The sequence below is a fragment of the Cervus canadensis genome, chromosome 1 (genome assembly GCF_019320065.1).
Source record: "Cervus canadensis isolate Bull #8, Minnesota chromosome 1, ASM1932006v1, whole genome shotgun sequence".
Taxonomy (NCBI): Eukaryota; Metazoa; Chordata; class Mammalia; order Artiodactyla; family Cervidae; genus Cervus; species Cervus canadensis.
Window position 1 is genome coordinate 33,642,759 of NC_057386.1, and position 20,340 is coordinate 33,663,098.

Below are 20,340 nucleotides of genomic sequence, written 5' to 3' on the forward strand. Positions count from 1 at the left end.
TATAATATACATTATTATATATATTATATTGTCCTTTGGACGGCAAGTAGATAAAACCAGTCAATCCTAAAGGATATCAACCCTGAATCTTCATTGGAAGGACGGATGCTGAAGCTGAAGCTCCAGTCCTTTGGCCATCTGATGTGAAGAGCTGACTCACTGGAAAGACCCTGATGTTGGGAAAGATTGAGGGCAAAAGGGGAAGGGGGCAACAGAGGATGAGATGGTTGGATGACATCACTGACTCAATGGACATGAGTTTGAGCAAACTCTGGGAGATAATGAAGGACAGGGAAGCCTGGTGTGCTGTGGTCTATGGGGTTGCAAAGAACTGACTATTATATATGTTGTTGTGGTTGTTCAGTGGCCAAGTCAATAGTCAGTCGTTTTCATAATTTATAAAAAAAAATTGTGATCATGGCCTCAGAGACGTTGTAAGGGGCCTACAGCTGGCCCCTCGAGTTCAAGCTCCCATAGACTTCCTGTTGATCCACTTCTGTAACTTTGGCTCCCCCTTCCTCTCCCCTCCCTCTGCCAGCAGTTTTCTTGGGATTTCCCACTCCTCCTGAGAAATCCCTGGACCACCTCTTTCTTCTGGGTTGGATCCTCTCTTCCCTGGATCCGTATGTTCTTTGTTGGCTTATTCCTTTGTTCTGTTGAAGCATCCCCTCCTGTAGCTTCCTGGGAAAGGAATGGACTCTTGGGATAGGGTTGATCGTTTGTGGAAATATGGAATTCTAGGTTGAAAATGATCTGTCACCATTTTCCACGTTTTCCATTTGTGATGTGCTGCAGTGAGAGCTGACCCTATTCTAGGCCTGATCTCTTGGACAGGAAATTCCTCCCCCACTTTGTGATGTTCCCTTTATCCCACGGGTCTGAAAAGCACCACTGAAGCCTCGGTGGGGGGCTCACAGTCATTACACTCAGTTCTCTCCAGGCTTCTTTCATCTGGGAGAGAGGAAAGATATGGTGTAAGGGATGCGTGGCTGAGAGCCAGGCGCTTGGTGGTCCTTGGGGCCATCATGAAGGCATTGATGCTATTTGCTCAGAGTTCTGCTGCTGTGTCCCATGCTGTGTTCTGCCCTGCCCATTGCCCTTGGGGTTCCTGTGGAAACCTCCAGAGAGGTTTGTCCACATCCCCACCTGCATTTGGTTGCTATCACTATTTTTTAATTCCAGCGGTGCCTCCAGAGGCATTCGTTGCTTTGAGCTTTCCAGGTGGTGCTAGTGGTAAAGAACCTGTCTGCCAATGCAGGAGATTTAAAAGATGTGGATTCGATCCTGGGGTCTGGAAGATCCCCTGAAGAAGGACATGGCAACCCAATCCAATATTCTTGCCTGGAGAATCCCATGGACAGAGGAGCCTCATGAGCTATAGTCCATGGGGTCACACAGTCGGACACAACTGAGGTAACTTAGCACGCACACACTATTTTTAAAAAGAATTTTAACCATTCTGATAGGTGTGAGGAAATATATTACTATGATCTTAGTTTGCATTTCTCTGATGGCTAATATTGTGCATCTTTTTATGTGCTTATTGTCCATCTGTATATCCTCTTTGACACAATGTCTCTTCATGTCTTTTGCCCATTTTCTAATTGGATTTTCTTTCTTTTACTGTTGAGTCTTTAGAATTCTTTATTTATTCTAGATACCAGCCTTTAGTTGAAGATGTGGATTGCAAGCATTTTCTCTAAATCTGTGGCTTGTTTATCCTTTTAACAAAATCTCACGTCTTTTTTTTTTTTTTTTTTTGCTGCATAGGATCTTAGTTGTGGCACATGGGATCTAGTTCCCTGACCAGGCCCCCTGTATTGGAAGTACAGAGTCTTAGCCACTGGACCACCAGGGAATTCCCAAAATCTCACTTCTGAAAAGACTAATGGGATAAATAAAAATGTGGCAAGCCCGATTAAGGAACTGAGAGACATGGCAAGGCCATTGGAAATAGGAAGTTAAGTGATGCTTTTCCTCTTTCGATAGAAAGTTGGTTGAATTCTGCAAAGTGAGAATGATTGTTAACAAATGATTTAATTAATACATTTAAAGCCGAGAAGAACCGAGGAATGGGGGAAATGGGGAGATATAGGTCAAAGGGCACAAACTTCCATGATAAGATTCACAAGTTTGGGAAATCTAATGTACAGCATGGTGATTATATCTAATGATATTATATCATATACCTGAATGTTGCTAACAGAGGAGTTCTTAAATATTCTCTCCACACACACACATAAAGAAATGGTAAATATGAAATGGGCTGGAGGTAGTAGGTAATACTGTGGAGACAGTCATTTTACAACTTATAAATATGTCAAATCAACACATTGTATATCTTAAACTCACACCATGTTATGTGTCAATTATATCTCAATAAACCTGGAAAAGAAACTCAGAGAGGAGCAGGAGACAGGGAGTCAGGACTTACTGAGAGGTGATAAAAAAAGAAACCATTCTCCTTCCCAGAGAGTGAGAAGTGGGGAGTTGAGATGATTTCGGGGGAATTCGTGCATGTAGCCAGAGAGTCATACAGGAGAGAGGACCGCTTCTTCGCCTCCTCTTAGCCCAATGTGTTCAGCTGCTTCGGTCATGTCCAACTCTTTGCAAACCCATGGACGGTAGGCTGCCAGGCTCCTCTGTCCCTGGGATTTTCCTGGCAAGAATACTGGAATGGGTTGCCATTTCCTTCTCCAGGGGATCTTCCCAACCCAGAGTCTGAACCCAAGTCTCCTGCGTCTCCTGCACTGCAAATGGGTTCTTTACCACTGAGCCACCTGGGAAGCCCGTAGTTAAGCTGCAAACTTTGTTGGGATCCTGGAGTGCTATTTGAGAGAGGCAAGAAGAGTGCAGGGAAGCTGTGGATGTGCTCTTGTGAATTTCAAATTTTGGAGTAACAGCTCTGGGAAGTCCCAAGTAACAGCAATCTGGAATCCTAATTGGGAAAAGTGCAGTGCATCCACTGCATGGGTTGAGACTTCAGAGTGCAGTTTCGGAGGCTCCCGCTTGTAATCCCAGGCCGCAAACTGATATCCTCAGCAGTTTGCTTGCAAAAATGCAGCACTAGTTTCACTTTAACCTTGTTACAATGCGGTGTGTTTTATCTGTGAGTCTTAGGATTTCATTAAACCCTGAGCAGCTGGCCAAACTCCGGGGGCCCTAGAATTCCAAGACCCACTCCCTTTCTTATCTCAAGTGACATGCTTGAGGGCAGGCATGGAATCCAGGCAGTATCTGAAACAGTGTCCAGGCAGATCAGAAGCAAGGTCAAGGGTCTGCTCTCCTGTTTCTGAAGCCTGGAGGAGACATCCTCCCTCTTAATTTGCCTAACATCGCAATATGCAGGGTCTTTAGATGTGGCTGTCGAACTCTTAGTTGTGCCACGTAGGGTCTAGTTCCCTGATCAGGGATCAAATTCATGCCCCCTGCATTGTGAGCACAGAGTCTTAGCCACTGGACTACCAAGGAGGACGCTACACTTAATCTTTTCTTACTCTAAAAAAATTAAATGCCACCTCAGATCAAAGAAAGAACATTATCTGGATCACTGAAAGTGTACCAGGAGGGAAAGGGGCAGGGCACAACTTTTGAAAGAATGACATAGACCAAGGACACAACATAAACTGATTAGACTCAAATGGGACCAAGATGGCAGACAAGGCTAGACCTTGATCCTCAATCAGCAAGTGAAATGACACACTCAGAGGTCCCTTGACAGTTCCAAGCCACTGTTAAAAGACCAAGGAGTGGTCAGTGGCCCAAATCCTGGAAATCTCCACCCCTTGCCCAAAATAATTGGAATAATCCTCCCACTCATTCAGTTCAGCCACTCAGTCATGTCCGACTCTCTGAGACCCCATGGACTGCAGCATGCCAAGCTTCCCTGTCCATCGGTCTTTTCCAATGAGTCAGTTCTATGAATCAGGTGGCCAAAGTATTGAGATTTCAGCTTCAGCATCAGTCCTTCCAATGAATAGTCAGGACTGATTTCCTTTACCATTGACTGGCTTGTCAGTCCTTTATGATTGACTCATTAGCATATGAAATTACCTAGCCTATAAAAACTAACAACACTGCATTTCCTCACCGTTCTTGCCCTCTGTGATGGCCCACACACTGTGGAGTGTGCTTCACTCTGTATTTGGATAAATCCACTCCTTACCTATCACTTTGTCTCTCACTGAATTCTTACTGTGGTGAGACATCAAGAACCCAAGCTTCATTAGGTCCTGAAACCAGGTACCATGGGTTTTGGCTGGGTTTGAGTCCAGCCATGTGGGTTCAAGTCCCAAGCAGGGTTTTGGCTGGGCTTGAGTCCCAGCCATGTGGGTTTGAGTCCCAAACTGGCTTTTGGCTGGGTTTGAGTCCCAAACTGGCTTTTGGCTGGGTTTAAGTCCCAATCTGAGGTAAACAGTTTCAACAGCATATTGACTAAGTTCTCATTTGTTGGCTCTTTTGTGTGTGGGTTCCCAGGAGGACAGGAACAAGTGTCTGTTTCAGACCTGTGTCACCGTTGATATGTAAACAATACAAGCCTCTGTGTAACAGTTTTTGAGAAAAATTAAATAGCGATATGGATAATAAATATATTTACAAGGAATGAGTAAGAGGGATATAAATTAAACTCCTGTGCTGAAACTAAAAAAAAAAAAAAAAAATTGTAAGGGAATCAGACTTTGGTAGGGCAACCTTATCAAGTAAATCACACCACATATCCAAAGAAAAATTCTGCACAATTACCAGATTTAACATTTTATCAGTCTGCTCCTGATGGCAAAACAAAACTCTCAATGATTATCCTATTCACAAAATGTCATGACAGATCTTAAGACATCAGCATCGCATAGCCAGGGGGAAAGTTGTTTTTTCTAGAGAGTTAGCAACTTATGGAAAATGCTCAAAGTTTCATTTATTTAGAGGCGTAGAAGGAGAACTGTGTCATGTGTGTGTGAGATCCACATACAATCTATCAGCAAAAAATCCCGTCAATTCTACCTTCACAATGTGTTCAGAATCAAAATGTTTTTCACTAGCACCATACACAAACTACCATCATCTCTCACCCAGATATTACAATAGTTTTTTTCTTAATTTTATTGAAATCTAGTTGATTTACGTTGTGTTAGTTTTAGGTGTGCAGCGAAGTGATTCAATTATATATATACTGTAAATATATTCATTCTTTCTCAGATTTGTTAACCATATAGGTTATTACGGAATGTTGAGTAGTTTTCTGTGTGATACTGGAAGTTCTTTTTAGTTATCTATTTTATATGTGAAAATGAAAGTCACTCAGTTGTGTCCAACTCTTTGCGAACCCCATGGTCTATACAGTCCATGGAATTCTCCAGGCCAGAATATCAGAGTGGGTATCCTTTTCCTTCTCCAGGGGATCTTCCCAACCCAGGGACTGAACCCAGGTCTCTCACATTGCAGGCAGATTCTTTACCAGCTGAGCCACTATGTAGTAGTGTGTATATATGCTCGTCCCAAGCTCCTAATTTACCTCTCATCCCTTCCCGCCACCACCCCCCACTCTGGTCCCTTTTCCTGAAATTCACAAGAGTCACGTTGTCACAGTTAAAATGTAAATCAGCTCACTCAGTCCTCTGCTCTGACCCCCACAAAGCCTGCCCCTCTAAGTCAAATCCGTGACAATAGCCTACAGGCCCTGAAAAGCTGGAGCTCCAGGTTTCCTAGCTGAGCCTCATCTACTTCTCCCTCACCTCCTTTGGGCTTTTGCTTGGATATCAACTTCCCACTAAGATTATTCTTTTGAAAAAAAAAAAATTTATTTTTTATTGCATCGGGTCTAAGTTGCAGCATGCTGGATCTTCTGTTGCTGTGGGCTTAGCTGCCCCAAGGCATGTGGGATCTCAATTCCCCCACCAGGGATTGAACCCGTGTTCTCTGCCTTGAAAGGTGGGTTCTTAACCATTGGACCACCAGGGAAGTCCCTCAGTAAGGTTGTTCTTGACCTCCTAGTCTTGACACCCTGTTAAAAATTGACTTTATTATACCCACCTCCTTACTATATTGTCTTCCTTAGCATTTATCACTATGTGACATTATACGTGTTTTACTCACTTATTCTGTTTATCCATCACCCACTAGAATATAAGCTTTGTGACCAGGTCCTTTCTCACCTGTTTACTTCTGTAGGATGTCTCTTCTGAAGGAGGGGGCCTGGCATATTGTAGACACTGTTGATGAAAATAATCAATAAGCCATCATAAGAATAGAATTCTGTTTGAGCCCAGCTGAGGACTATAGCCCCGAAGTCAACTTCTCAGATTTCTCTGAGAAATTAACTGGTCCGGAGTTTCAGCACAGTTTTCTGTTGTGTCAGAACATTAAATAATTCAGAAATATGTTTCTTCAAGGTTTTAAAAACAACCAGACCAAAACATACACAGTAAGAAGCATGGCCTTGGCACCTGGGAAGGGAGTCTTATGATCAAAGGAGGAGCAGCACTGGCATCCCAGGAAGAGGAGAATTTCATCTTTATTTTTGACATGGACATTCTTTACTTCTGGTCAGTGCGCTCTTCCCTTTAAATAATTAAAGTGGATGCATAATGTGTATTTGATAGTTCACAAACACACTGTCATAACTTGGCCATAAAGTTCAAGTTAGCTCATGAAAAAGCCAGAATGACTTTCCCATACCTCCATATGTGACTTTTTCTTTTATTAACACCCAATAAATATTTTTGAATGGATGTGTAAATGCTTGTGAAACCGATTGGTGTCATTTCAGGTGGGCTCCAAAGAGCTCCAGTATTGTAGTCCTTTATGTCTCAGTGCAGAGAAGAATTCAGCAAGAGCAAAGTGGTAGATAAGCTATTTATTAGACTAGGATACTTGGGGGCCTACAAGCAGGTGGGTGAGAAATGCTGCACCCTGAAAACTTAGTGGGCTGCAGTTTTTTAATCGAAGGGAAAGTAGCAGAGGGGGAAACCCTTCTTTGTCTTTCTTGAGTAGACGTCATGCTTCCATCATCAGCTCCTCCTCCAAGTTGAGCAGGGGAGTTTCCTTGTCCCTGTGTGGTCAAGATAGGCCCACAAATTATTGTTTTTTGTGTATTCAGAGAACATGTACCAGGGATCATTAACTGACTGAGTTCACTGGGCACTCATTACGTAGGTCTTATGCAACTATTGCTTTATTGTTTTGGGGCATGTCCCGTGCTTCTGTTGCATGGTTCTGTTGCTAAGCAAACCTGCTTTCTCAAGTAATCATTAACTTATAGGGGTCTCCCATATTTTTCCACTTACAAACCCCTAGTGGGATTAACTATTTAATCACCTATTTTGTCCCTTCATTCTGTCCCTACCACTTGGATAAATGAATGGAGAAACATACCATGCTCTTTGTGGGAAAGATTCAATAAAGCAAAAATTTGATTATCCCCCAATTAATGTGTGAATGCAAAGCAGTACTGGGGTAGACACAAAGATAAGACAGCCAGACCTCACTTCCAAAAAGGACTTGGTGCCCAGTCACGGGGTGTGTAACCTGTGCACACAGCCCCCTCCCCTGAGGTCCCACCCCTGCTGTGGTAGCCATATCAGGTAACTGAGGGAGATCAGGTAATAAAAGCCCCATTTACGTGCAGCAATGCGCAGCTCTGACAGCCAATGCAGTGTGAACCCCTAGAAGCCCCTGTCAGATGGGCTAAAGCTTTGTGGGATCTTTGTAACTCTTTAACGTCCCCCTCTACCACCACCTTCTTTCCCCTTCCCTTCACAGGTTCTGATCCCTAATAACTAAACTGTACCCCAAATTCAGTCTCCACATTGATTCCAAAAACCCAGCCTGTAACAGATATTAATCAAAACACCAAATAAATGCAAAGCAAGAAAGCCAAAGAAAACTGGAAACAACCTAAATGTTTATCATAAGGGAAAAAGCTTAGTCAATAAATTATGGCACAACTTATGAAATGAGATGAAGTTAAAAAAGGAATAAAGGACATTTTATGAACTGATGTGGCCAAATATTCTTGATACAATGTTAAATGAGTTTTAAAATGTAATTATCAGAGCACAATCCCATTTAACTAGAAAATAGAGTCTGAAATGTATTTGCTTTCCTTCTTCCCTTTTTAAGACACTAAGAATCTTTCCTATGAAAAGATTGTGTGTGTGAATTCAGGGAAAACCCCTTAGAGGGATTTAAGAGCTGACAGGATTAAACTGAACCCCTTTCATGAAGATAGTATATTCAGAGAGAGCCCAGGCTAAGGTGTGGGGCAGCCCTAGGCTGGAATTCTGGCTCTTAAGCTTACCAGGCAAGTGATCTTGGGCAAGTCACAGGATGGTTCTGAACCTAAGTTCTTCATCCGAAATTCCTCCCAACAATCTTGTGGGAATTGAATGGTTAATGCAAATGTCTGGCACAATCCTCATCACGGATTTGATGCTCAATATATTCTGTTCTTTCTCCTGGATCTTCCCTTCCCATTCCAGCCAGGAGATCCTATTCTCTGCCACCTCTTCCCTCCTTTCAAATGAAATGAGGATGTGACAGGGAAAAGCCAATTCTCACTCCATGTTGGAACTGTTTCTCTGAGTTGGATTTTGTTATTATAATCATACATAAAGACCTACCTCAGAGCATCTGCCCCTCTGCCTGACTGTGAAAGTGTTCAGGACCCTGTCCACCTGTGGATGGAAGGAAGAAATCAACACATCCCCACCTGAGGTTTGCCATTCTAGGAGATATTTGCAAGACTAATGGCCTTTTTACTTTGTTTCCTCACCCCTTTCCTGACCCCATCTCTGTTCTATAAAAGAAGATGGCTATTTTTTTTTCCCATGAAGATGGCTATTTTGAGACATTATTCTGCCATCTTCTGGCATTCCAGCACCTGCTTTCTGAGTAAAGTCTTTTTCCTTGCCTCAACACCTTGTCCCTGTCATTCAGTGATCAGAACAAGCTTGGACTTGACAACAAGGAAAGCTGGCCAGAACTCAGGGATCTTTCTGGCTGAGGCCCCAGAGGAAGATGCCAGGGGCCCTGGGTCAGGATTGAGCAAGAGCAGAGCAAAGGGCGCCTCTGGACCTGGGTTTGCAATGATGGAGACATCAACAATTCCGAGATCAAGGAACTGAAAGGAGGTGTGGGACAGAGCAACACTGGAACTCTGGTTCCTTCTGATCCAATGTTTCACTGCCAAATAGTAAAACTGAGGAAGTCACAGGAGGTCTGAAAAAGTCCAGCTGCCCCACACACGCCACCTCTGCCTGAGTTTTGATTTCAATTCCTTCTTATTAGTTACTGCCCCAAATTGAGGAAATGAGAGTCTCCCGGGTTATAGACTCTTGGTCATTCAGACACAGTGACCAGCAGGTCTCCACTGAGTTAGGTGACTCTTCCATTGGCCACCCCCATCCCAACTGTCCGGGATTTAGTTTTTTCCGACTCTGGTCATTGCTGCACAAAGAACTCAAAAATCACAGCCTCTTGACTTCTCACAGGTAAGGAGGCTGGGGATGCATGTGAGACTAAAAGGGCAGGGAGGATGTCAGAGAAAGCAGGGAGAAGGGATCATGGGTCTTTGGTGGAACTGAATGGTAAGATATATAAGGGGGCAGGTTGGGGATTTAATGACTCAGTGGAGATTTTAGACTCTATTCCCTTCATTGGATTCGGATTAAATTAGGGCAGCTACAACCTTGGTCACAAACTGATACTCACAGTCAGCCCCTTCCCTAGCCTGGTTCTAGCCCTGTCTTCAGCCCCAACTCCAGCCACATCTCAAACCCCATACCAACCCCAGTGGCAGTTTCACCCCCAGAGTTCTTACATCATTTTTTTTTTTGAAAATTGGGGGCAGCCCAGCGCACACAGGATCCTAGGAACTAGGGATCAAACTCCTGGCCTGTGAAGTGGAAGCATGGAGCCTTAACCATTGGACTGCCAGAGAATTCCCAAGTTAGCTTGACTCAACACCAGCCTGCCCTGCTCCCCACCCCTCGAAAGCTTGAACCTCATCTCTGTCCTATTTTCAACTTCAGCACCAAGCCTAGGTCCATCTCCATTTATGGCTTCAACACGAGTACTGACCCCAGTACTGACCCCAGCGTGAGTACTGATCCTAGTAGGAGATGCAACCTTGGTTCCAGCCCCAACATCAGACCCAGTCCTCACAATGCATTTAGCTCCAACTTCACCTCCACTGTCACTCCAAACTCAACCCGACCCTAGCTCAAACCCCATCCCTGACCCCACTTCTGACCTCAGCTGCAAACCCAAGCCCGTCCCCATTTCTAGCCTTCACCATGGGTTCCTTTTCAAACCTCACTCTTCTCTCACCTCCAGCCCTGCCTGCAGCTCCTCCCTGGCCCCTGTGTTCCCCCTTTAATCCCGCTCCTGCCCCAGGCTGCCCACTGGCTCAGCCTCCACTTCTGCTCCAACAGTCTCAGAGACCGTGTTGGTCCAAACATGTCAGTGAAGTACGAAGACCTTCAGTACTCGGAGAGTGAGAAAAAAAGCCAGGGGTTTACAGAAGGTAAGGGAAAGGGGAAACAGCCTTTGCTAAAATCTCTTCTTAATATGTTTAGAAGGCTTTCTGCTGTCAAGTGTGATGTCTGCACCTCTACCATATGTCCTGGTGGGGTTCCCCCACTCTGAACAGGGTCAGGGCCCAGCCTCTGGGGGACCCAATTTGAAGAGAATTGAAGATCCATAGTGGGTCTGACTTCATGTGCGCTGAGGAAAGGCAAGAGCATATACTGTCTTTCTAATGTGTTTTCACCCTTGAGTGTGAGCTTGCCCTAAACCTTGTGAGCTTAGAGTGTGGGCTGCCCCTAGCTCTCTCTGGGTCCTCCTGCTACATCCCCAACTCTGATGAGAGGACCTTACACATCGCGATGGTCCTCTGTCTGTGTGTCTTTATGTACACGTGTCCCCAGGCGTGTGAGGGGCCCCTGTATCTGAGCACTTGGGCTGATCCATGAGGAGTCAGAGACCTGGACACCCCTTGCCCCACAGTTCTCATCCGGTCTCCCACCAGCATGAGCCGCCCCGGCCTCCTCCCTGAGAGGTCCCTGTGGCCCCATCCTCGGCCCCGTCTGTCCCACCACCTGGACCCCCTCCTCCTGACACCCTCTCCTCCTGCAGTGCTGTTTTCTTTCCAGGCCTTCCTGAAGCGGCTCCTCTCCAGCCCTTGCCTCCTCCTGCTCTCCCTGGGCCTCAGCCTCTTGCTGGCCAGTGTATGTGTGATGGGATACCAAAGTGAGTGGCACATGGTGGGCAAGGAAGAGAGAAATAATGAGGTGTGGTGGGGATGCTGAATGCAAGAGTGGTTGGATGAGGATGACTGCTGGCTCTGTCACTTGTCAGCTGGGGAATGGTATCAAATTATGTCCTCTCTCTGAGCCTTAACTGCCTCACTTGCGGTATCAGATAACAATAGGGCCCAGTCCTTTGGGTGGGGTCACTGAAGGGACCCATGAGATGATGCATGTTAGGGGCCCAAAGCTGGCGCAGAGAGGGCCTGGTAACCCTTAGCACTGATTGTCCCATCTGCCTATCAGATTTCAAGTTTCAGAGTGACCTGCAGACCCTGAGAACAGGTTTCAGTAACTTCACTTCAAACACTACGGCTGAGGTCCAGGCACTGAACTCCCAGGGTGAGCCTGGCATGAAAGGGGCTCTGGACTGAGGTGGGGTGGGGTGGAGCAGGGGTGGAGGCTGATTCCTGAGTTCTCCAGGTGGCAACTTGCAAGAAATGATAACATCACTGAAAGCTGAGGTGGAAAGTCACAAGCAAGAACTGCAAGCTGGTAAGAGACCCTCAGGGAGAGGGTGTGGAGAGATGGGGGCTGGGCTCTCAGACTGGAGGGTGGGGGTGGGAGCAGTCACAAGGTGCTGGGCGCCCTCCCCTCCAGCCCGTAGCTTGAATGACAAGGTGCTTTCTCTGGAGAACAGGCTGGAGAAGCAACTGGAAGAACTCAAAGCAGGTCAGGCCCCTACTGCCTTCTACCTGGGCATGAGGCATGTGGGAGGCAGGGGCATTCCTAGGCTGGGTCCTGGGCATGGACCCCCGGTCTCCAGGGACTCATGGAGCAGAAGCTACACCCAGAGCACTGTACCCACTGCCCATCTGTGTGCATTCCAAGTGATTCTGAAATGCTCCTTCGAGTCTAGCAGCTGGCCAAGAACCTGAACTCCCTGACCTGCAAGATGGATGCTCTCAAGAGCAATTGTAAGAGTTGTGTGGGGCATGCCTGGAGCCAGTTCCTGCCCATGTCCCCCTGGGCAGCATCTCAGCCACTCCCCCAACCCTCGCCCCTTAGTCTCTCAAAACACAGCCTGCTGTCCCGCCAACTGGCTGGAGCATGAAGGCCGCTGCTACTGGTTTTCTTCCTTGGGGAAGCCCTGGCCAGAAGCTGAGAAAGACTGCCAACTGAAGAATGCCCACCTGGTAGTCATCAACTCCAGAGAGGAGCAGGTGAGCCCCCCGAGCTCAGGTCCCAAGACTGGTCTCATTGGCATCACCTGGGGGAGTTTTAACAACCACTGCCATCTGAGCCAGATCCTCAGAGGTTCCATTGGTCCCAGCATTGGGATCAACACCCTGAATCTCCTCCATGGCTTTAATGAACCCATGAAGTTCAGAACTGCTAGTCCAAGGAGCTGGCCTGGGGGGACAGGGTCAGGGGAGTCACCACTGTCCTTCTGTCATCCCAGGATTTTATCCAGGCCAACCTACGTCCTTACTTCACCTGTATGGGCCTCAGTGATCCAGATGGAGTCTGGAAATGGGTGGATGGGTCGGACTATGAGACCAACATCAAGTGAGTGCCTTGGCTTTCTGTGCCTTTTTCCTCCTTCAGCTCTGCTCCTCCAGGGTCTGACCCACAGCCCCTTCTCCCCAGCCTGGATTCTGTTCCATCTGTTCTTCCTAGCTGGCTGTTTTCCTCTCACCACCCCCCCCCCCCTCAGGAATTGGAAGCCAGGCCAGCCAGATGACTTTCATGGGCATGAGCTGGGTGGGGGTGAGGACTGTGCCCATTTCTACCCCGATGGTGAATGATGCCTGCCAAAGACTCTACCACTAGATCTGCGAGGCTGGACTGAGCAAAGGCAACTAAGAGAGTGGCCCCCTGCCTGGGAAATGGCAGGGTGGGGAAGGGGGACACTTTTCCTTGTAGGAGAGCAATAAACCCTGGGAGATTAGAGCACTGCCATTTGAGGTTCTTTTATTCCCCTTAACTTTTAAGACTATCTAGAGCTCCTAAGATATTTTTAAAAATTTCTGCTTTATTGACATATGAAATTGTAAGATATTTAAATATCAGAATTTGATACATGTATACTTTGTGAGAGGATTCTCGCATCTAGTTAATGAACATATCCACAACCTTACATGTTTATTGTTTTCCCTAGGTGAGAACACTTAAGTTCTACTCTCTTAGCAAATTTCAATTATAAAGTAGTGTTATCAACTACAGTCACCATGTTTTAAGTTAGATTCTCAGCTGCTGCTGCTGAGTCACTTCAGTCGTGTCCGACTCTGTACGACCCCATAGACCGCAGCCCACCAGGCTCCCCCGTCCCTGGGATTCTCCAGGCAAGAACACTGGAGCCACTTCCTTCTCCAATGCGTGAAAGTGAAAAGTGAAAGTGAAGTGGCTCAGTCATGTCTGACCCTTAGCGACCCCACGGACCGCAGCTTTCCAGGCTCCTCCATCCACGGGATTTTCCAGGCAAGAGTACTGGAGTGGGGTGCCATTGCCTTCTCCGAGATTCTCAGCTATGAGACTTTTATCTTATAGCTGAAAACTTGTTCCCTTTAACCAAACTCTTCCTATTCCCCTCAACCCCCAGCCACTGGCAACAACTTTAGCACTTTCTATTTTTTTTCCTGACTTTTTTTTTAAATGATTCTGCAGATAAGTGATATCATGCAGTACTGTCTTTCTCTGTCTGGCTTATATTACTTGATATAAATACCCTCTAGTTCAATTCATATTGTTGCAAATGGCAGGATTTCCTTCTTTGTCAAGGCTGAATAATATTCTGTCATTTTATATATATATGATAGAATATTATATATGTATATATGGTAGAATATTATATTATTCTTTATCCATTCATCCACTGATAGACACTTAGGTTGTTTCCATATCTTGATTATGGTGAACGATGCTCCAATAAACATGGGAGTGCAGGTATCTCTTTGATATCCTGTTTTGATTTCCTTTGGATATAAACCCAGAAATGGAATTACTGGATCATATGGTAGTTCTATTTTTTCATTTTTTGAGAAACTTCCATATGCTTTCCATACTGGCTGTACCAATTTACATTGCCATCAAGAGTGCATAGGTGTTTCTTTTTCTCTACATCCTCACCAACCTAAGTTTTTTTTTAACCTGAAAAATCAGTGTTACTGAAGTGTAATCCTTACACAGTAAAATGCACCACTTAAAGAGTAGAGATGACTTTTTGTGTGGCCCAAAAGTATATTGTATATTGGTGCTGATATACAATACTGTGTTATCAACTATGGTTACCATGTTTTTTTAATGTTAGATTCTCAGACCTTATTCATCTTATAGCTGAACGTTTATTCCCTTTTACCAACCTCCTCCTATTCCCTTCCAAACCCCAGCCACTGGCAACCACTTTTCCACTTTCTGTCTTGTTTTAATAATTCTGCAGATAAGTGATACCATATTGTATTGTCTTTCTCTATCTGGTTTATGTTATTTGTTATAAATGCTCTTGAGTTCCATTCATGTTGTTGCAAATGGCAGGGTTTTCTTCTTTCACAAGGTTGAATAACATGCTGTCATTTTATACATACGTATATGTATATATTGGATATGGGCTGCCTACGTGGCACTAGTGGTAAAGAACCCATTTGCCAATGCACAAGACATAAGAGATGCAGGTTCCATCCCTGGGTTGGGAAGATCCCCTGAAGAAGGGCATGGCAATCTACTCCAGTATTCTTGCCTGGAGATTCCCATGGACAGAGGAGCCTGGTGGGCTACAGTCCATAGGGTCACAAAGAGTTGGACATGACTGAAGCTACTCAGCATGCACAATACATATGGGCTATATGATAGAATATTATATATAGGTATATATGATGTATAGATCATATATACTACTTTCCAGCAGTCATGTACAAATGTGAGAGTTGGACCATAAAGAAGGCTGAGCACCAAAGAACTGATACTTTCACACTGTGGTGTTGGAGAAGACTCTTGAGAGTCCCTTGGACAGCAAAGAGATCAAACCAGTCAATCTTAAAGGAAATCAATCCTGAATATTTATTGGAAGGACTGATGCTGAAGCTGAAGCTCTAATACTTTGGTCACCCGATGTGAAGAGCTGAATCATTGGAAAAGACCCTGAAACTGGGAAAGGTTGAGGGCAGGAGGAGAAGGGGGTGACAGAAGATGAGATGGTTGGATAGCATCACCGACTCAATGGACAAAATTTTGAGCAAACTCTGAGAGACAGTGAAGGACATGGAAGCCTGACATGCTTCATTCAGTCCATGGGGTCACAGAGTTGGACATGACTAGCCACTGGACAACAAACTAATGGAGTATAATATTATTCTTTATCCATTCATTCATTGATAGACACTTAGGTTCTTTCCTCATCTTGACTATTGTGAATGATGCTCCAATGGACACATAAGTGCAGATATCTCTTTGATAGCCTGTACAGAATCTGCCTGCAATGAAGGAGACCTGGGTTCGATCCCTGGATTAGGAAGATCCCCTGGAAGAGGGCATGGTAACCCACTCTAGTATTCTTGCCTGGAGAATCCCCATGGACAGAAGAACCTGCTGGGCTACAGTTCATATGGTTGCAGAGTCAGACATGACTGAGAGACTAAACACAGCACAGCATTGCAGTTCTATTTTTAATTTTTTGAGGCACTTCTATATACTGGCTATATCAGTTTACATTTCCATCAACAGTGCTAAGTGTTTCTTTTTCTCCACATCCTCACCAATCTAAGATTTTTTTTAACCTTAAAAATCAGTTTTATTGAGATGTAATTCTTACACAATATTCTTACAAAATTCTTACAAAATGTGTTTGTGTGCTCAGTCATTCATTGCATCTGACTCTTTTCAATGCCATGGATTGTAGCCTGCCAGGTTCCTCTGTCCATGGGATTCTCCAGGCATGAATAGTGGTGTGGATTCATAAGTATCTTGTAAAGGTGCTCAGCATCACTTTGTACAACTCCCAGGCCCTAAAGACCCAGTTTCCTCTGTCATCCCCCTGCATTTCTACTTCACCATGGGGAGGGAGTGCTTTGTTTCACTTGGCCTCATTCAGCTTGGAGCAGGGGCCTCATGGGCCATTGCTGGAAGTGGGGTCCCTGCCCTCCCTGTTGCCTGAGGATAGGCTGGTTCTGCCTTCCAGGTGTCTTTCACAATAGCACCAGACTAGGGAAGCTGGTGAGACCACTTTCCTAGGGTGGTAGGTACATGGCAAGGCTCCTGTACCCCCTCCAGGACAGTTCAAGCACAGAGCATGACATATTCAAAAATTAAGGAGTGATAAAAAGCTAGAAATGCCCATAGAGCAGGTGAGCTGCTAATATCTGATGGAAGAGTGTAGAAAAGAGGGGAGGGGGGCTGGGATGGAAAGATAGTCTGGGTCTACCTCTGACTGGGAAAGGCTTTTATCCAAAGTAGAGAATTTTGTTTTGTTTTCTTTTGTTTCCTCTTATGGGCAGTAGAGAGCCCTCGAAGACCATATTGTGTTGTTAGGTTTACAGTTTCACTAATTAAGTTGTTTATTTGCAGAGTTTCTCAACAATTAGGAAACACTGCCACCATGTGGCTATTGGGTAATGTGGCTGTCGGCCAAACTGTAATGCAAACTGCCAGGTTTTCTCTGATGTTGTTTAATAATTACACCAGAGAACACATCCCTTGCTTCAAAGTAAATCAATGATAACCTTAATCTTAATGTAAAAAGGAAAGTTTTTCCAAGAAATCAATACCTGGGTTCAATTTTCGGATTTCTTACTTTGTTTTTAAAATTCCCATCTAAATCTTCAGGGATTCTGATCTCAAGAATCCTTTCTAGTCCCAGAAACCCGTAGCTCAGAATCAATCTACCATTTCCAGGTCAGTTTGGCATCAAATTGTCTCCAGGACGTTTCCCTCCGTGGTGGCAGATTCTATTTCAATAGTAGGTGTGTTCTTGGATGGATCACAGTTGGACAAACCCAAACTCAAATATTTCTTTCTTTTTTTTTAAGTTTGGTGATTCGGGCAAATCACCTAACTACTCTAAGTCTCAGTGACTTCATCTGTAAAATGGGGGGAACACCTTTTCACAGGGTGATCGTGAAGATGCAACATGACGTGTATATATGCCTGGCCCATCACAAGGAAGTCCTCTTCCTGCCGCTCTGTCCTGGAGGGCGTATTGTCGTTGAGCACGCAACATGTACTGCATGGAGGTCTGTGATTTAACACCGGAGGTTTACCAGGTTCTCCAGCAACGTTCCCTGAGAACATTGGAGCTACTCATCCCCTCAGGCTTTGTGAGGACCACCCCCATGGGTCCCACTCCTATGGGACCACGCAACCACCCCGTGCGTTGCCTACCAACGTTGGGGAGGCTGGCTATTGCAATCCATGCATCTCCCGGGTGCGCAGCCAGCGGCAGGTGCGTGGGCATGGGCGGGGAGGTGTTCATTCCTCGCCCCTCCCTTCCTCGGGATTGGGGGTGTAAATGGATAATTCAATCCCCGTGGGACTCGGCTCGGTGGATTGGCTGTCTCAGCTCGCTCCCGCCCTCGGCACCCCCCGCGTCCCAGGTGGCTCAGGCGCCCTGTTTACCTTGAGAGCCTGTCCAAGTGGGGCTCCATCTCTGCATTTGCTCCTCTCTAAGGCCCCGCCCTCCGGGGAAGCGGGGAGAAAACCGGGCCGAGCCATTCTTCGCCCTTCCCCTCCCCCGGATCGCCCGGAGAGGTCGGGTAAGGGGAACCTGGTGTGTGTGGGAGGGGGAGTCTCAGAACTGGGGGATCTGGTTGTTATCCCGCTCTTGTACGGCGCGAACCTGGAGTTCTAGCCCAAGGCCCGAACATCACCCCCCTCCCCCCGCCCCCCCCCACACACAACCCCCACCTCCGTCCTGTCGCGCTCAGGGCTGGATCTCAGGTACGCTCAGGTCCCTGAAGGAGACACAGATGTGGCGACTTCTCTGATAGATGTTCCGCCTTCCCCAGGAGGCGATGACCCCCAAGCCAACCGGACCCCCGGACGGGGGCTGGGGCTGGGTGGTGGCGGCCGCAGGGTTCGCGGTGAATGGGCTCTCCTACGGGGTGTTACGCTCCCTGGGCCTCGCCTTCCCTGACTTCGCGGAGTATTTTGACCGAAACGCTCAGGAGACGGCATGGGTCAGCGCCCTGGCCCTGGCAGTGCAGCAGGCAGCCAGTAAGGAGGGGCCCCGAGGTGGAAGGCAGGAACTGGGGTCGGGGGAGGTGCCGTGAGAGCAGTGGTAGGGGACACACCTGACTGGTTACCAAACAACCTAAGAAAAATCGACCTTTAGAGTTCGACCTTCAGAGCTAGGTCGAATTTAATATTCTAAGTTCTAAAATTGAGTAGGTCTTGAGACGAAGCAGGGCGGGGTGGTGGTGGTGGTGTTGCTATAAGACGGGGGAGAAGTTTAGGCCAGGAAAACAGGCAATGAGAAGTGTTGGAGCGAGTTTGGGGGTCCAGGGGGCGTGTCTTCCCTTGACTCCGCCCCCTTCCAGGCCCAGTGGGCAGTGCCCTGAGCACCCGCTGGGGGGCGCGCCCCGTCGTGATGGTTGGGGGCGTCCTCACCTCGCTCGGCTTCGTCTTCTCGGCTTTCGCACACAGTCTGCTGCACCTCTACCTTGGCCTGGGCGTCCTTGCTGGTGAGGGAGAGGGATACCCGGGTTCTTAAGAGGGTGATGGTGGAGCTAGGAGCCTGTCGGGTACGGAAGCCAAGAGGGCGGGGGCCTCCTGCGAGAAACAGAGCTGGGATGGCAGGGCCTGGCATCCCTGGTTTCTCTCTTTACCCGGTCCTATCCATTCACAGGCTCCGGCTGGGCCCTGGTGTTCGCCCCTGCCCTGGGGACCGTCTCCCGTTACTTCTCCCGCCGTCGAGTCTTGGCCGTGGGGCTGGCACTCACGGGCAACGGGGCCTCCTCGCTGCTCCTGGCGCCCGCTTTACAGCTCCTCCTTGATAATTTCGGCTGGCGGGGCGCCCTGCTCCTCCTCGGAGCCGTCACCCTCCACCTCACCCCCTGTGGTGCCCTGCTACGACCCCTTGCTCTTCCTGGCGACCCCCTGGCCCCACCCCGAAGCCCTCTAGCTGCCCTCGGCCTCGGTCTCTTCAGACGCCGGGCCTTCCTAGTTTTGACACTCGGCACGGCCTTAGTGGGGGTCGGTTACTTCATCCCCTACGTGCACCTGGCTCCTCACGCTTTAGATCGGGGCCTGGGCGGGTATGGGGCGGCGCTGGTGGTGGCGGCGGCTGCGATGGGGGATATCGGCGCTCGGCTCCTCTGCGGTTGGCTGGCGGACCAGGGTTGGGTGCCCCTCCCGCGGTTGCTGACGATATGCGGGGCTCTGACAGGCCTGGGGCTGCTGGCGGTGGGATTGGTGCCGGTGGGGGGGAACGAGGACAGCTGGGGGGGCCCCCTGCTGGCCGCGGCTGGGGCCTACGGCCTGAGCGCCGGAAGTTACGCCCCGTTGATTTTCTGTGTGCTCCCGGAGCTGGTGGGCATCGGAAATGTGGTACAGGCCACCGGGCTGGTGATGATGCTGCTGAGCCTCGGGGGGCTTCTAGGCCCTCCCCTGTCAGGTAAGGGCCAGAGCCAGCAGATCCGCTCGCCACCCCCACCCCCCACCTGCATCTGGGGACCCAGGCCTCTAAGTTCCTTTCCGTCTCCTCTCAGGCTTCCTAAGGGATGAGACTGGAGACTTCACCACCTCCTTCCTCACGTGCGGCTCTTTCGTCCTCTCTGGCAGCTTCATCTATTTGGGGCTGCCCAAGGCGCTGCCCTCCTGCCGTCCGGCTTCACGTCCAGGCACTCCACCCCCTGAGATGGGGGAGCTGCTCCCGGTACCTCAGGTTGCCCTGCTCTCCCCGGGAGACCCTCACTCCACTCTGGACACCACTTGTTGAGCCCCTCCCCCAATAAAGACTTTTTATCTGCTTTTCCTGCAAGCTCCAATTGTTCAGGAAATCTATGCTGCAAACATTCTGCTTAAGATATCCAGAAAAGCTGGTTGATGGGAACAGGATCCCCCTAAGCCATGGCAGGTGGGAAGGGTGTTTGTCCTGTCAGTCCATTTCTCT

General features: G+C 47.6%; 2 protein-coding genes and 1 long non-coding RNA gene across 9 annotated transcripts; 2 read left to right on the plus strand and 1 right to left on the minus strand.

Moving 5' to 3' along the window:
- Positions 1–6,835: 6,835 nt before the first annotated feature.
- On the minus strand, positions 6,836–18,272 carry LOC122446316. The gene is made up of 2 exons (XR_006270844.1): positions 18,135–18,272; positions 6,836–7,045 (listed from the first exon to the last, which is right to left on the minus strand). It is a non-coding gene; the product is annotated as an uncharacterized LOC122446316 (long non-coding RNA).
- LOC122446300 (C-type lectin domain family 10 member A-like) lies at positions 9,103–17,753 on the plus strand. 5 transcript variants are annotated; one of them, XM_043476304.1, is made up of 11 exons: positions 9,105–9,485; positions 10,428–10,519; positions 11,131–11,244; positions 11,547–11,642; positions 11,724–11,795; positions 11,941–11,972; positions 12,160–12,217; positions 12,309–12,463; positions 12,703–12,809; positions 17,342–17,464; positions 17,544–17,753. In XM_043476304.1, the coding sequence occupies exons 1-11, from the start codon at positions 9,304–9,306 to the stop codon at positions 17,737–17,739; spliced, it is 1,227 nt and encodes a 408-aa protein (XP_043332239.1). In that variant the 5' UTR covers positions 9,105–9,303; the 3' UTR covers positions 17,740–17,753. The 5 variants fall into 5 exon arrangements, with proteins under 5 accessions (XP_043332249.1, XP_043332239.1, XP_043332258.1 ...); XM_043476323.1 differs by having other exon boundaries at positions 9,113–9,485; positions 10,330–10,519; XM_043476333.1 differs by having other exon boundaries at positions 9,116–9,485; positions 10,330–10,519; positions 11,148–11,244.
- SLC16A11 (solute carrier family 16 member 11) lies at positions 17,842–20,208 on the plus strand. 3 transcript variants are annotated; one of them, XM_043476268.1, is made up of 5 exons: positions 17,842–17,978; positions 18,236–18,443; positions 18,767–18,910; positions 19,075–19,842; positions 19,937–20,208. In XM_043476268.1, exons 2-5 carry the CDS (start codon positions 18,242–18,244, stop codon positions 20,164–20,166), a joined length of 1,344 nt encoding a protein of 447 aa, XP_043332203.1. In that variant the 5' UTR covers positions 17,842–17,978; positions 18,236–18,241; the 3' UTR covers positions 20,167–20,208. The 3 variants fall into 3 exon arrangements, with proteins under 3 accessions (XP_043332203.1, XP_043332194.1, XP_043332186.1); XM_043476259.1 differs by having other exon boundaries at positions 17,844–17,983; XM_043476251.1 differs by lacking the exon at positions 17,842–17,978 and having other exon boundaries at positions 18,136–18,443.
- Positions 20,209–20,340: the final 132 nt, after the last annotated feature.

Excerpts from the sequence above, each read along its gene's own strand:
- LOC122446300 (XM_043476304.1), top strand. The coding sequence starts at position 9,304 with ATGAGAGTCTCCCGGGTTATAGACTCTTGGTCATTCAGACACAGTGAC. Across the intron at positions 12,810-17,341 it reads GACTATGAGACCAACATCAA|GGTGATCGTGAAGATGCAAC; the intron begins GTGAGTGCCTTG and ends ACCTTTTCACAG. Across the intron at positions 17,465-17,543 it reads GCAACATGTACTGCATGGAG|GCTTTGTGAGGACCACCCCC; the intron begins GTCTGTGATTTA and ends TCATCCCCTCAG.
- SLC16A11 (XM_043476251.1), top strand. The coding sequence starts at position 18,218 with ATGTTCCGCCTTCCCCAGGAGGCGATGACCCCCAAGCCAACCGGACCC. Across the intron at positions 18,444-18,766 it reads GGCAGTGCAGCAGGCAGCCA|GCCCAGTGGGCAGTGCCCTG; the intron begins GTAAGGAGGGGC and ends GCCCCCTTCCAG. Across the intron at positions 18,911-19,074 it reads TGGCCTGGGCGTCCTTGCTG|GCTCCGGCTGGGCCCTGGTG; the intron begins GTGAGGGAGAGG and ends ATCCATTCACAG.